Raw genomic sequence first — 17184 nt, forward strand, 5'->3', positions numbered from 1 at the left:
CCGCGGAGGCCTTACGTCCAACGATATCTGACTCCGATTTATCCAGGAGCCCGCCGCTCCAAGGCTCTGGTGACGACGAAGCAGCATGACAGGCTCTGGCATCAAACACTTCCTAAATGGCCTCTGAACCTCCGGTGTATGACCGCTCCTTCAACCTTTCAGACAGAGGCAATAGGGTCCTGCAAGTACTGCCGGTGTTGGGACCTTTTTTCTGACTTGGTCTCTGGCCACGGGCAGCTCTTGTTTCTCCTTCTTCCCCTTGCATTGGCGAGGGGGGTGCTCCGGTCCTGGGGCTCACACAAGACGATCATCCTACCTCTTCTTCCACTCCCGGGACTTTCTTGCAACTCCTAATGAAGGTGGTCTTGGATGTACTGAGAAGGGGGGGTCCATCTCCACCATGTTCTATTTTCGCTAACCGTTTTAGCTTAGCCCCTAGTTTGTTTTTGCACTGTTTTCTTTCCAGGGCGACAGATGCTTCACTTTCAGAAGTGTAGGGTGGGGGTAGTTGGGGGGATTGGGAGGGGGGGAGGACCGTTGTCTTCCAATTGTTTGTTGTTTTTGGCCGTCCTCGGGCCGCCGTTTCTTGTTTTTATTGGCAGACACCCACGCACAGCTGCCTTCGCTGTTGACGGGAGATCCACCAGCCCCTGCGCCCCCGCCGTAGCGGTACCAGACACAGATTCTAATCTCCCTTGGGATCTGGGGGTGCCCACACAACCTCCTTCCCTCCCACACACTATTCAAACGATGGCGCCTACTCTACATAGAACCTTACACATTCTCTCCTGGAACGTTAACGGTCTATTGGACCAGATCAAACGTTCTGCGGTTCTTCGCAGCGCCCAGCGGCACGCCCCAGATATCTTGCTCCTGCAAGAAACGCACCTCTTAGGTTCCCAACGTAATTTCCTTGCCAGATACGGGTTCGATAGGGTTTGGCACTCTGGTTTTGCACAGGGCTCCAGGGGGGTGGCCATACTGCTCCGGAAGGGACTTCCTTTCACCATCTGATTCACAAGGCCGGTAAGTGGCCCTGATGGGCATGATCGAGGGGCATCCCCTTAATCTTGTGTGTATCTACATTCCCCCTGCCAGTCTGGTCTCTACCCTTAGTCAGTTAACTTTGGTGCTCACTTCCCTTCCGGAGGGTCTGATGGTGGTTGGGGGTGATTTTAATGCGGTCTTGCAGCCCTCGCGTGACACGACAGGCGCCCCCTCGGTTTCCCGTTTGTCTTCTGCAAAGCGACTATCTGACTGGTCCTCCGCCCTGGGCCTCTGTGACACCTGGAGAGTGTGGAACCCCCGTAGGGAACAGTACACGCACACCTCAGCGGCCCACCACACGCACTCTCATATCGACCTGCTTCTACTACCTGCCATTGACTGTCAGTTGATGTCTGGGGCCGCGATCCTACCGAGGGGTATCTCCGATCATTCCCCTGTCTCTCATCATCTCGCTGCCCCCTTTAATGGCACCTGAATGCCTGGTTCCTGCAGGATGCAAATTTTGTTGAATCCCTCGGGCAGGAATTGAAATATTACTTCTCCGCCAATGTGGGCTTGGTCTTCTCGCCGGGGACCCTGTGGGAGGCCGGCAAGGCTGTGATACGAGGGGTGGGTAGAGGTCTGATTCACGCAAAGCGTACGGAGCAATCCGCCCGGATGGCTCGGCTGGAAGCTCAGGCGGCGCGGTTGGAAGGCACCCAAACTGATCATGACGACGCCGATTCCACTCGACAGCTTACTCTGATCCGGGACGAGATCTGCCAGCTCTCATTGGAGTCCGCCAAAATGCTCCTGGCGCTCCTCGGTCACGCGGGTGTACGGGTGGGGCGACAAAAATGGCAAACTGTTGCATAATTTGGTGTACTATCCTAGGGCCAACCATATTATTCCGGAGATCCGGGGTGAAGGGGGGGCTCCCTGCGTCACCTCCTTGGCCATTGCCCACACGTTCGCCGACTTCAACTGAAGCATTTCAGCTCTGAAATTAACTGTCCCGGGATGGGTGTCTTTTCATAAAAAGTTGGGAACCTCAAATGTATGGGTACATCGCTCCCCTCACATCCGGACCAATTTGACCACTTCTTGTAATAACCTTTTAATTTATAATTAGGGGCACTTGATACATATAATGTATGGGCCTAATCCTGGACCTTCCTAGAGCTTTGTATATGTAGAGGCACATATTGCTACACTCCCCAATTTCGATGTTTTCCCAAATATTAGCAGGCTTTTTTCTCTCACTGTGGTCAACTACTGTTAGTATGGCGAGTGCTTTATAACGTGGATTCCTCTCTCATTTACAGTACTTTACCTTTAAGAGCAGTAAAATCATACTGAAGTTCTATAAAGGAATTTGAAAAGGTCAGCCATTTTGTGATTCTACCATCCTTCTATTTACACTTGGTTATTGATGATGCTGCAATCTTTGAAGCGTGGGCCAGGCCACAGTGATGCCACTGCGCAGCAAGGGGCTCCCATTCCAAGCACTGTATAAACTCTTTACATTTGCTGTCTCTCCCTCTACCACTCTACCTCTACCACTTAGGACATAGCTCGTCCTATAGAGAATGAATCACTAAAAGCACTTCACCTACAAATATGAGTGACAACTCTGTGGTTAAAAGCATTTTTGTAGAGTGCCAACGTCTGCCAATCCAATGTGCCCCAAACTGGCTCTGAGAGGTTAGATAGTATGGCTCCATATCTGGAAGGGAAAGGCCAAAGTCCCCATATTAGAGGGCAATGTACTAGTTTTCAGAGCTACTCTCTCTTACTGCAGCTGCCCAGAATTAGCCTACTTAGCACTTTGTCTAATTTTTAAAAGAATGTAGTCTTGAAGAACACTGGTATATGTTCTCCACTACTGTAGGAATTCTAATAATAAAACCTCCTTCCTCAAAGTCACCCTCTCCGTGGGGAATTTAAACCAGAAATGATTCCAGTTTCATGTTCTCAAACTGCTGCAGTTCCAAAGCCGACTTCAATGGCTAAGAATGTAAAAGAGGTCATAGCAAATGGCGGGGGGGGATGGCGGGGGGGGGGACAATGTACACCCCTCGCATCCCGTCACCTAATGTAAAGGAAAAAGGCAAGACTTGTTCCAAATAATCCTTAGTCCTCAAATTCACGCACCTCCTTCCACAACATCAAGGAAAATGGGTTCTCTTACCGGGTCCTCATTTTACATAAGAAAGCCATGGTGTTTAAAGAAGACGAATGTTCTGCTAGAGAAATCCCCTCTGTGTCTTCTAGTCTTCCTTCAGAGGCCCTGCATTTGGGAGAGAAAACATTCTCTTTACCTACAACATTACCCAGTCAACTTCTCCCATTTTTGTCATACAAACGTTTGTATAGAAAGGGCAACTAATTAATTATCTCATTATTCAATATTTCTGCGATGCATACTTTTTAGCAAATATTTCAAATCTTTTCAGTCAAACACCTTCTCAGTACCTTAGGATGTGACCATGGGAAGTATGCCCCATTCCTGTGTCTCTGAAAGCCTTGTGTAATTCTGAAAAATCCCATAATGCACAGAGGCTACAAAGTTTCTGAATTGCCTATAAATCTTTCTCATTATTGATCTCTCTCCCAAATGTCGTACAACTGATCTTCATCTATTTTAGGTATTACTAAACTTTATAAAACATCTGATGTCTCCTTCACAGAAGATTATGTTGATCAAAGTTAAATAATTAGTCACATCTTTTTGCATTGCTCCACTACATGTGAGGCACACTCTTTTCACAAAGCTGGTAATTGAGCGAAATGATATTTCCACACCTTAACAACAAACTTATTCTACCTTTCATAGATTAACAAGCTTCCTAGGGAATATTTGCCAGAAACCTTAAGTACATTATAAAACACATCTATATTTGAATTTAATTAGTCATTAATACACAATTTTGTACGTTTTTCAGCATCTGGTGTTTAGAATGTGTTATATTTATTATGCAATTGATACAAGTATGATATATGTAAGTTAATTTGTTTCTTATGGCTAACAATATTAACTCTCGCTCCATGTTTCTCATAGTGCAAGATGACCTGTGTCCCCATTTTCCGCATTTGTCTATCACGGCCCTCCCTATTCTGCTTCTATTATCACATGAAGCAGGCAACCCGCCTGCCCCCTAGGTTTCCCAGATCTACGAAGACAAACTCCTTCCCTCTGTCTTCACCTGAAGTATAATTTCTTACCAGATTTGATGAGGTCACTACAGTCTATTTTGGACTCCTGTCATGCCACCAAACTGTCCCTTAAAAAATAAACTTCATAAGCTTAACTCTTTCTGATGTTCCCAAGTTTTTCAAAACATATTTGCAAGTCTCAATATTCCACAAATGTGCCCACCACTATAATGAAGAGTTGCCTAAGGAACAAGGGACTCTTGCGATTTGATGCAACTCAAATGTGTGCAGGTGACCAGGGTCTAGTCACCCAACATGCATGATGGGCAGTGTAGCATGGAAGATACAAGTTGATGAGTCACAGCTGTCAACGTTATGGAGGACCTGGACCTAGGTACTCTTTAGGGGCCATCAGCAAGAGAACAAAGCCAGAGAGGTGAAGGAGATGGCCATGCTGAATTAATGCCCAGTTGCCATTCATCCATGTCAGGCAGACATGACTTCTTGTGTTTCCATCACACTCTGCACTCAGCTCAATGAGAGGCTATGGTTCGTAGCCCTTGAAACAGCTTTCCAATCCCAGAGATTGAAGATAGAGATGGAGACAAATTCTTTCCCCAATATTCAATAAGGAATATGGGAGCTCCTCCAGCGGGCAGCAGGCTGCACCATTGGGCAGTTGTTTTTTCATCTGAACCAGGCAGTTTTGTCCCTGACAGTGTCTATGCAGCGGCTGTTAAAAGACCATCTCAGCCTATGATTGATGGTAAACATTAAGCAGGCCAAAAGAATGTTCTTCTTGTTTTCCCACCTAATATTTACAACAGTATGACTCACTTCCAGTTCCAGAACGGTGCTTTGGTGCAACAGGTACCACACTGCCCCTTGGATTAAAGCCAACAAAGAAGGCAGCATCTTGCGTTCCACTGTTCCTCTCCTGCATTCCATAAACTTGGCCCAAAGTGGGGCCGGGCCTGCCTTCTAAGAAATAATAATAATAATAATAATAATAATAATAATAATAATAATAATAACTTGACATGGAGAGTTTCATATTGTGGTTCTGCCATTTCTAAATGCTGTAAAATGCAGTAGCTACTATCACTTAACATAATGGTTCTTCATTTATTGACCTTGAAAAGATGGAAGGTTGATTTGTCAATACTGGGATTCAAACTTGTGGCCTGCAGATCTCTGCAAGTCATCACCCTCCCAGCTTTTTGCACACATCTAGGTCCCAGCTGCCCCCTGCGCCATCCTGTGAATGGATTCTCTGTGGCTGGGAGGCGCAGTGTTATTTCTCCTTTGACAGGCAGATGTGACTCGGGGGTAGGGAAACCCCTTCCTGAAGTTATTGTACTAAAAGCCTTTCCAGATGAGAATTTGGTTACCGTCACTCAAGGTAATATTAGGTGGGAAAATTAGCTGTGCATCACAAGGGTTCTGGTAGTATAAGGGAATTAGCTCTTTGTTAACAATAATTTTAGACAGGCAATATGATAGCTTAAACAACATTGGCCGGGATTTAAAAAAAATAAAATCTAATGTTTTAATTGATTTTTAAAATCCATACGTAAGGACAAGCTTCAAATTTGACTTCTGTAGTATTTTCCTAACTCAACTTAGAAGCATAGAATTGAGTCTGTGCACCAGTATGCCCTTTTAAGAACATGATATCTTTTGCGATGTAAATGGAGAGATATATCTTTTAGCTGACATTCCGAATTTGAACTTTGTGCAGCAATGCAAATTGTTAGTGAACAGCTGACTTATCAAAGTGTTCAAATAATGAAAAATACACACAAAAGGTTTTAACTACTTAAAATAAAGGCCTTAAAGCCTGTTGTACCAGGATGTGCTGTTAAGCATATTATTATTTATTGAGAAGGTGGAGGAATACCTCTTTCAAGCTTTCATGCTAAATTTGAAATGTGTGCACCTCTGCAAAACCTTTGCACATAATTACAGCTGACTTGTCAAAATTTCATATGTAGTAATTCAAATATAAAAATGGATTTCATTTTTAGAGAACAGGACATAGCTGCTTAAGGTCAGTCAGATCAAATCCACCCCATTCATTTTATTGCATTGTTATCACTTAGGGGTCATTTGGAGTTTGGTGATATAACAGAACAGCTGTTTAAAGGTGGTTCACCAGCCCTACTATTTTCTTTAGAGATAGGAGTACCACCATGTCATAGCATCAGTAGTTCAGCTGGCTCAGCCGTCGCAAAACCTTTTTTCCTTTGCTCCATGTGCCAAAGGGCTACCCTGGTTAATGCATTGGAATGCCTTCTCTATTTAGGGTACACTTTTTAACACATATGTTTCCTTTCGGTGACTGCCATATACGGCATGGTGGACCAGACCAGGAAAATCACCAAATGCCACCAGGCACACAGAGAAATTGTCATGCACATCATACCCTTGTTTCCGTATTTTGAAAGCAAATCCTCTCTTATTGATACACAAAAAAGATTTTTGATGAAAGTGCCTCTGCTATGTCTGCAGAAGTACTTTGGCCAAAACGATCCCTGTCATACAAGGAGAGATCGCTAGGTTTGGTGGGGCATACCTTAAATAAGATCCTTAACCTATAAACTTTCCAACTAAAGAAAGTTTTTCTTCAGAGTCATCGTCTTTCCTTGGGAAACTATATGAAACATTTTGATTTTCTTTTTCTTCTTCCATTTCCTTCCCCTTGAACATCTTTCACATAAGTTTTTTATTTTTCCGAGTGTGCTTGCATCTGTCCTTCTTCTATCCCTTCTGTTACTCCTTGTTTATCTGTTTTTGAAGCATGCCTATTTTGTACTCTCCCAAAGCCAGTTAGAATGCTCCCTGTCATACCTTTATTTGAATCTTCAAGTGGTTGTGCCAGTCTTACTTTTCATTCTGGCCATAGATTCCATGTCACCTACCATTCCACATAAACTAACATTTTACCAGTAAAGCAGCTCATTAGATTAAGCTATGGCAACGATCGGGTTCAATCCTTAAAAGGCAAACTAAGGGGCTCATTACGATGGTGGATGGATTACAGTCTGTCTGCAATCATCTCGGAATGGGGATCGACTGCCCACGATGCGGCCTCCCCACATTCCGAATTACGATACGACCGCCACCACGGTGGTCACATTGCCTATATTTTGTATTTCAGCGGGATGCGGTCCGCCCCTGTACAAAAAATAAGGTGTGCGCATATCCCTGCACTATGTGGCAGCCACCATGCGGTGCCTGCCACATGGTATTGGGATATGGTGCCACCCAGTGCCCATGTCTCAGGCCCAGGGGGGGAAGGGGGCGGGCCCCAAATCCTTTTCTGTCTGCCGGGTCAGGGCTGGTTAACCGCCGCTGACAGACAGGCGGAAAGCGATATTTTAACCCTCAAAGCAGTGCCTGACAGGCACCGCTGCCATTCTGGGGATGGAGTGCGGTCCGCCAGGCGGTCAAAAGGACCGTGGTGGTTGGTCTTTCCGACTGCCATTGTAATGCGTTGGTCGGATCGGCCCTTCCAGATGGCGGGGGGACCCCCACCAACGGCTTGGGGGTGGCCATACTCCCGCCATCGTGATCAGGCCCAAAGCCTTGGATCTAGTACTATATCTCCTAATACTACCATTATTATAAGCATTGTTTGTATTATTATTATTACTGACTCCATGATATTTATTCATTGATCATTTTGCCTGAACAGAACTTTGTGGTCCTGGAAGATAAGAAAGACCTCTGGACAAAGAGGCACGGAACACATATAGCAATGAGTCCCCAATGATTATAGTAGTGAATTCTACATCTTGGGGAGTGGGAGCAGACCAAGGTAGATCTCCTAAGCCCAAGGAGGAACTTGTAGCTTACTTGATTCGAAGGAACAGAGAACTGGCAGGTATCACTCACTCTTCGATACAACAAGTTCTGCTTATTCAGATAAAGGGTGTTAGGAGTCAAACAGCTCTCTCAGAGTAACTCTCATCTACAGGGGGAGTATTGTATATAGATCTCTCCCCTGCCAGCCGCGGCCGGTCCATTGGGGCTGAGGAGCCACCCCCTCACCGTTTGCCCCTCACAAACAGTGTCTGTCGGGCTGACCTGGGTTCAGCATGACAGACACTGTTCATTTTCAGGTCAGGTAGCCAGGAGCCAGACATGCACTAAATGCGCAGGCTCCTGGTTGCCTGAGCTGAAATTTGCTGGGCTGAGGGCCTGTGGGTGTGACCTCCTCAGCTCAGCAAAGGTCCCTGAAACCCTCCCCTCAGTGACGAAGGGTAGCATCACTGACTGCCTCGCACCTGGGCGCTTCAGTTTTAAGCCCTGAAGCGCCCAGTGTTGAGTGTCAATCAGTGACACTTCATCACAGAGTGGGGTGGGGTGAGCAGTGTCGCTGGCCCCATCCCACTCTGTGATGACATTGGGACTGCTGCCTTCCCTCATTGACTTTAGGTGAGCCAATGAGGGAAGGCAGCAGTCCCAAGCCTCCTGGGACCTCTGAGGCAGAGCTGCAGGTAAGTGTGTGTTTGCTTTTTTAATTAATGTTTGGTGCGTGGGTGTATGTATGAATGTTTGGTAATGAGAGTAGTGAAAGGATGTGTGCACGTGTGTGTGTGCACGTGTGAATGCATGGCAGTGAGTGTGTATGTGTGCGTGTGTCTCCTGTCTGCCCCTCTCCCATCTAAAATTACCGGCTGCCACTGTCCCCTGCTCCCTGGTAATAGTAGACACACACGACTTGATATTTTACAGCATACCAATATTTATTATACCATAAATCGTGTATATCAGAATGATGGTAATAATTGTGGTAATCTCTGCAGTCATATTATAAAAAAATTGTACATTAGGAAAAAACCCCAAGCATATTTCACCATACTTCACTACATTCCCTATTCAATTAGTCCCAACCTAATAATATCTACGCATGTGTCCTCAGCCTAATGATTGTTATATTGGCTGAAAAGCTATTAGAGCTCCCTATTTATTCATACGGCAAGATGCTCAAGTATTCCCAAATACCTTACTCATTTTGGCATATACCTCTTAGTAATCAGTTCCCATGTCTGTCCTGCCCAAATGTTCACATCTTTTTATATTTTCACCTCCAAATATTCTCTATGGTAACAGGCAGGGGGGGGGGCACTCTTGATCAGTTTCTTTTATCATTGCTCCCGAACACTAGCAATGCCTCCAGTACTGAAGTACCCAAAAGGCAGGGAAATGTAACGATTTCTATTTCCTTCAATTTCCCATTTGCACAAGGCAGGATGGCCTTGTAGCTGTAGCTTTCAGAAAGTGGAGAGGCTTCTGTTCTCAGTTTTTTTAGTGTGACTAATGTCAACTTGCAGCTCTGAAAGTAATGTCTGGAAATAATATGGTGATCTTGTACACAATGTTAACACAATTCAAAATTTTAGTTTTCTAGACCCTAACACACACTCGTAAGAGTTGGAGGATTCATGTTGCTACTTGATCAGGCTTGGCTTGTATTTACCTGTATATACAATGTTAAACACCCTGCCACACTCAATGTCAGTCCTCCTAGAAATAGATGTATCCAATTTTTCCTGAGCAGCAACTGTTAAAGAGATGGGGCACAACTGGAAAAGCACACAGGTGGGAGGGGCTCAGTCACTCTGTTGAGGCAATGGTGAGAGCAGAACCAGCAAAGTGACAGAGTAAATGATCTTTGAAGAAAGTGGGGATATATATTTCAATCAATTGAGTAGGTATGCCCCTATACGAGGAAATCCAGTGCTACCAGCAGTTTAAGTATTGGTCAATGCGATTAAAGTAGGGAGAATATCACATTTGGTATGGTATCTGAATAACAAATGTATGTGTTTTATCAAAGCCATGCACGTTGGGCTGATTAAGTATCAGCATCTGCATTTTATATCTTTCTCAGCGGAAATGCTCAGTGTTATACAAAGAAAAAATGCTGCGGAGGATCATATGGAAACCATATTAGTACCTATGCTAGTCGTGAAAATCACTTTTTGATTCACCAGACAATTATGTTTAATAGGCAGTGCTGAGTGCAGACAATACCACTACAGAAGAAACTCACTATTGTTTGGTGCTGTATTGTATTTGGGCACTGAAAGACTTCATAATTATTAAATACAAACCAGGGGGGAACTTTTCACATGTGGAAATGGTATATGGTATAGGCAATTTTAGACTTGTTAGTTGACTTGATGAGTTCTCTGCAAAATGTGAATATTGCAACCAAGTTAGTAACCAAATTAACTGACTGATTACTCTCTCCTCATCAGATTACCACAACAAGTGAGCTGATCTCTTAGCCTCAGCCATCAAACAATGCATGTGACTGATCTGGAGAACAAAACTGATGTTTGACTTCGTCATTATTACCCAACTGGAGATTAAGGGTGTAAATGAGCATTATGAAGCACAGGCTTGATAAGTGGTAGAAAAGTGTAATGTAAATAATGGACTGTGAAGTAGCTGATGAGAACCATCCATGTTAAAAGAAGATGGCTGGACCCAGAAGAGGGGAAAACGAATGCAATCATAAGTGTTAAGTTTGAATATTAGGGGCCTAATTTAGAGTTTGGCGATGGAGGGTACTCCATCGGGATAGTAGAGGATATTACCTCTGCCATCCTGAAGGCCCTCTGCATGCCAAATTTAGAGTTGCCCAACGGACCAGTGGACAACTCTGTACATTGACAGGACCTTCCATGACAATGTATGAAATGTTTGACAAATGGTTCCTTTAAATTTCTTGAAATTGTTTTTTTTCTAAAACAAACTCCAAAAGTGGGAGTTTGTTTTTAGAAAACAAAAATCTCATGGCCTCCACACCCTGGGAGTTTTCTTTGTTGTTTTCCTGTGAGTTACTGCCATGTTATTTTTGGAATGTGACGGACAGAAAAGACTAAACTTTTCATTGTCCACCATAACGAGGGTGGAAAGTGTAAAGTCCTTTCTCTGACGGCTCTTACTCCATCAGGCTGTTGGAGGAAGTATTCTATCAACTGAGTCCACAGGGGCTCCATTGACAAAATACTTATCATCCACCTGACTCTAAAGAGGTTGGGCAGACCATCAGTTTGGTGAACAGGATATTCTGTTGCATTTGCAACGGAGTACCCTGTATGCCAAACTCTAGGTCAGACACTAGTCCTCTGCTTAATAATGTTGTCAAAAGATAAGACATATGATAATATTTTTCTTTCGTCCTTTTTAGGTTTAGCCTGCAGAAAGCTTTTAGTCCCTTATTTTCAAAAAATCTGTACTGAACCATATCAAACACTTACAGTAGGCTTAGAGCCAGTCCATTGCTTACTATTGGTTGCCTTTCTTATCACTCTCATTTGCTTACTTCATATTAAATGGCTTTCCTTCGTCTGTTTGTGTTTGTCCCTTGCCTGGTGCATAGCTTCTTTAACCATACTTTTGATGGCAAAACTTATATCTTGCCACTACTCACATTCGGAGAACTAATGTTTTCTCTTTCTGTCAGCACTACATAAGAGAGCATGTGTTTCCAAGATTGCTCCCTTGTTTTCTGCTACCACCTTGCTTAAATACCCTATGTGCTCTGTTTCACCCTCCTCCCCCACACCAAGTCAATCTATTGCTTATCCACCGTTCCCTGAATTTTCTTTAGTTTAAAAAAAAATATTTTCTTTCCTCTTTCTGATTCAAGTGCTTCCTTTGGTCACCCACCACACCCTGTTGCTTTCCCTGTGTTTACTTATACCCTCAACGTTCCTCTGTTGTTGTTCCACTGCCCCTTTCATAGTGGTCTTTAGGAAAAGCTTCTGTTTACATTTTTGTAGGCTCAAGCAACTACCATTTCTTGCCGGGCCACTCCTTTTGTTAAATTCACTATTGTGTATGTTTAAATTGATGTTTTTTATTTGCCACTTCAAGATTGGCATACACCATCTTGAAAGAGTAAATATAAAAACGAAAATGGGTGGTTGCGTCATGCTGTATGTGTGCACATGCACAGTGACACATATGCATGCATATGTCATCACGCTGGGCTGCCATATCATCATGATGCGTACGTGCATGTGTCATGATTCTTACACAGACATGCATCATGACACATGCACACTGTCAAGCCATTGCACATTTTCTTCTTTTTTTCCCATATTTTTCCTGATGCTGCTTAAGCAAAAAGTGTTTCTTTTTGCCTATGCTGAATAGCATCAGCAATTAGCACTGGCTAAGCCAACAGGTCGAAAGAGTGAGCCCTATTGGCTTCACCATCGATTGTTGTAATTAGAAAGTACATAAAACATCATATTAAGATCAACTTAGTCGAAGAACACCTTGACAGAGTTAGAGTGCCTTTAGGAATGTCTTAAGAATGATCACAACCCTGTATGGTGTATAATGGGTGGACGACATTTGAAAGCAAAACTTCTGATCACTTTCCTATTGTGTTTCCTGCTTTTGAAATTGGAGGACCTGATCAAACAAATGCCTGATCTTTTCACAACAGGGTAGATGTGATGTGCTGTGAAGTGTTCAATTTCCTCTAAATACCCCTGTAGGATATGCATAATTTTTAAATGTAATCCTCTGTTTCACCAGGAGCAGTGGAGATCCTTCAGATTCAGAGAGATATACTTCATAAATTTTCAGGGTGAAGAAAACCCTTACGGTCTAACTGTGGATCCACTTGAGTTTTTAATAGCGATTTTTGGAGCTCTTGCATAGACTGTCTTGCAGTATTCAAGACACAGCAGTGCTAGTACCTTGGTGTCCCATTAGGTTTTCTGTAGGCACAGCAATACCCTCCTGATTAAAATGAGCTTCAAATTTGAACTTAGTAGAACTTTGTAGACCTGCTCTAATAAGTCCAGGTTTTCATGAGCGACATATTGATTTTATTCAGTATATACAAAACCCTGAATTGGGTAGCAAAGCACTCTATGTGATTGGGTTACACCAATAATATCTGTGGACTGCTTTAACGCAGGGAGAACCAAAGGATCTTGTTGACTTGTCTCGAATGTGCATTGGTCCCTAATCATCGCAATATGACAGATGGATCTTTGGTGCTTTGGATGGACCACATCTGTATCAGAATGCACATGTAGCTGTGCCCTACAACTCGCTCACACCCTTCCACAATCTTAAGGTCCACTTAATCAGTTCAAACCATTCTTTGAGCCCCAAACTCACTTCTCTCCTAAATGATAGAGTTACAGAGAAAATATTTTTGATTGGTGCGTTGCAATAATTTACTACTGTCTTTTGTTTGATCTCTTCAAAAACATTGTTCTGTATCAATGATGAACATGTTTTCACTTCACACCTGATTTTCCACTTTAAGTCCCTCTTTTGTACTACAATAATGAATTGTTGCAAAACATTTATATATATTTATTTACTTGCAAAACTGGATGTGTCTTTCAGTAGTTTGTCTTTTAATATGTCCTTTCAGGTGTGCATGCATGTTTATTCAGTATCACTTAATCATCTCTGACCTGCTTTGCATTATAAAGCTAACATATGTTTTTTCGTGCGGCTCATTGTGAGGGCTGTTTCATGAGTGATCCTTGCCCCCCCCCCCTCTTTATCAACTCAACTCATCTTTAGTGAAAGAGAATGGGTTGTGTCGGTATGGTATCAAAGGATCTGAGGACAAGAGGGTGAAGTCCATATTACCACGTTTTGGTGTTCTGTATAATGACAATCAATAAGACTTTTCTGATTTAATTTTTCTATGTCCTGTGCAGTGCTGTGTAATGGATTGTTTACCGAATTTCTACATCAGTTAGACCTGGCTCTGTTCCTGTCATTCCTCCTTCTGCTAATGTGAATCCTAATTTCAATGATTTTAATTCACCTTTGAGCTCTTTCACACCATCTGCCTTTCCTCTTTATTGTTAACGCTCCTCATTTGCCCTAACAAGTGACCAACATCTCTTTTTGACATCTATATCTGAAACATTTTCTCTGCCCTTGTGAGAATGGACATATTTGTAAGTCTGTGATTTTTCTCTTTTGCTCTCACCTTCCTCAGCAGGAATTGGTTCCTTCTTATTTACCCTCTGTTTCATATACCTGCATATTTCAGATGGATTCTCGTTGTCACTTTTTTGGTCTGGCATCAGCCACTTTTGATTTTATTAAAACTAGATATATAACATACTTACTTACAGGCAGAGGCGGCTCCTCCACGTGGGCGGAGGAGCGTCGCACCACTGCTTTCTCGCAGTGCGAGAAGCAGAAACATAAAATGGTATTTTAAATACCATTTATCTTTCTGCTTCTCGCACTGCGAGAAAGCAGAAGGGTATGCCTGGTTGAGGGCAGGCTGGTGGGTGGTCCTGCAGGAGTCCAGGGGAGGACTGGCTTGCCCACTCTGAGTGCGCTGATTGTTTGGTGGGCCCCCAGGGCTGACCAAACCACTCATACGCACTCTGCATTTTTTCTATGTAGGCTGCATGCACCCTACATAGAGAAAATGGCCACCCCATTGGGTCGGAGTCCTAGCCAATCACAACGCTGCCACTGCAGCGTTGTGATTGGCTTAGGGGAGGGGAGGGAGGCTGCCTCCTTCCTGTATGGAGAGGAGAGAGGAGATGTGACAAGGGACCAGAGGAGATGGTAAGTTACATTTTTAATTTAAAAAAAATAAAATTACCCCTCCTCCTTGCGTGCCACCCTGCCCGTGTGACCGCCCGCCCCCCGCTCCCCCCTCCCCCGCGAGTCATGTTGGCCGCGACTGCTTACAGGAGCTTTCAGACAGCCCTCTTCATCCATTGGTCTGTTATTTGGTGTTGAGTTTTCTACATTTATCTTCCACCCACTACAGCATACAACATGCTGATCAGCCAACTTCAGCCACTGGCTTACTTCACTGCAAGTGATTGCATTCTGCCCTTTCACAAGGTGCACATTCATAACCAAAGAAGATCCCTTCAGTAACAGGGACTACACAAGCAATTTGTGCTTTTTTGTGAGTAAAAAATATCTTTTCTTTTAGGCAATCAAGGAAATCAGCAATAAAGGTAAAAAAAACCCCATGACAAACAAAACAAGCATTGACAAAGCCAAACAGGTAAGATTGGTCTTGCTAATGCTAGTTTCTTCCTAGGAATTTATTTCTTGTTTAATCTATGATTGTTGATGCTGCTCTTTGGCTGTCTCATATTATCTGTTTCCATTTGAGGGGATTGCAGATTATTCCACTTTATGAGATGATTATTGTTCTTGTCTTCTCTTTCTCATCAGTCCTTAGGCTTATGTCTTGTTGACAGTCACTATATTCATCTGTCTTTTGCACCAGATGACTACAGTAAGTCAAGCTCTAAAGGAGTCATACCACACCACAACACCAGAAACACCACAACCCACCAGCAAACCTGTTTCCTGTTTCTGCACATCAAAATCCACCACAAAGAACTCTTTCTGTCTTCTGCGTACCCTTACCAAAACTGGCCCGATGTGAGCTTTGTAGATTCTCTTTAAAATAAATTGATTACATTTTAAAGAGATTTAATTGATACTGAGAATATGATGGTTTGGGTATACTCAGTATATTTTCTACTTTGTGTTCAAATTAAGCATTAATGTCATTGATATCACTTCTTACTGAAAATGCCAGCTAATTGGTGTCTAATGATATAGGGTCTCATATGATGATACATGACTATCATGTTGGGTCTGTTCCAGTGCTATAGCACTGGACACATCTAGCATTTAGAAATAAAATTCTGAAATAAAACTTGCTTTTATTTTCACAATTTGTTTGAATGAAAGCACTGACCAGATCATTAAAACACTTTACAACAGAACCAGTTTATCTTATACATTTTTTGAAGGACAGGACGATTAAATGATTTTCCTTGAATCATGGATGTAGATTCAAAGCCGGCACTCAAACCAAGTTTGTTATGTTCCAAAGTGAGCAGCTCTAGCTCCTTGTCAGATCACAGACTTTAATGGATCTTTAGAAACCGTGAGTGGATGAGTAAGTGAGCGCAGCAGCGGCAGGCACAGGTAAGTGCGGTGAGGCGGGGTGGGAAGTCAACGTAATAGGTATAATTAAATGAACAAATAATACCTATTTCGTCGTCTCTCGACTCACCCTCCCTGCCGTGCCCTGCCCCACTGCGCTTACCTGTCCCAGCCGCCGCTGAGTGAGTGTGCCACGGAGCAAACTATTTCTTGGGGACCCTATTCAATTTGAAAGAAAAGGCAAAACGAAACTTGCAAAAGTTATGTCATCCAAACCCAGTCATGCTCTTTAAAATCTCGAGCGACAAATATAATATTCAGTTCTAGTATAATCCTTTTCAGTAACTTTCTGGACATAATAACACTGTGCAGATCCACAACTCAAACTAAACTTTCAATTACAAAATCAGTTTGTGAATATGATATAAATTATAATATTCATATAGGGCTGTTTGCTTAAGAATGTTTTGGTGAATGCCTTGAATATTCAGCCACTAGATGCTGATATCAGCTTAGGTCAAGTTTAGTCTATACAAATTCAGACCACATTCCTGGAACTGGGGTTGTAAATGGGCACTAAATTGCCCCATAAATCCTCCTCGGAGGACGGCTCCAGTGAGGGAAGGAAACAGCACACCGTAAATCCCTCGTCACTTCACTTTTACCACTGTCTTCCTGGATCTGATACTAAGTGAAAAGAAGATAAAAACGCTGTGTTAAGCCTTATCTCACATGTAAACACCCGACCCGACAGCCATTCAACGCAGAAAAATGAAATAACATTTCACACTGATAACCACTGCAGCATGAAGCTGTTCAGCGTGATCTGGTAAAGACACCCTAGTAGGGGATAGCAAACGTACCCTGGGAATATCGAACAAAAATATAAATGCGCGCCCCAAGGTTGCATCTGCCACACCTTTATGTGTTACATTACAGAGGTAACTAGAGTGAATTATGGTTCTTCCTGAACAGTGCCACATAACTGTTTCTAACATATACAAGTACTGCAGATATTAGTGGAAGTGACCAACAAAATATTTAAATTTGATCCATGTTGAGGGAAAGACGTTATCTATAGGCCGAGTTGATTAT

General features: G+C 43.1%; 1 protein-coding gene across 4 annotated transcripts in view; it reads right to left on the reverse strand.

Annotated features, from left to right (window-relative positions):
* MYO3B (myosin IIIB) overlaps nucleotides 1-17184 on the reverse strand; it is a 2253613-nt gene that overhangs the window by 214873 nt on the left and 2021556 nt on the right. For all 4 annotated transcript variants that reach the window (XM_085645333.1, XM_085645331.1, XM_085645332.1 and 1 more), the window contains one exon: nucleotides 3179-3277. In XM_085645333.1, coding sequence (XP_085501459.1) covers nucleotides 3179-3277 — 99 coding nt within the window. The remainder of the gene's footprint in view (nucleotides 1-3178; nucleotides 3278-17184) is intronic.

Source organism: Triturus cristatus, chromosome 3_1 (genome assembly GCF_964204655.1).
Source record: "Triturus cristatus chromosome 3_1, aTriCri1.1, whole genome shotgun sequence".
Taxonomy (NCBI): domain Eukaryota; kingdom Metazoa; phylum Chordata; class Amphibia; order Caudata; family Salamandridae; genus Triturus; species Triturus cristatus.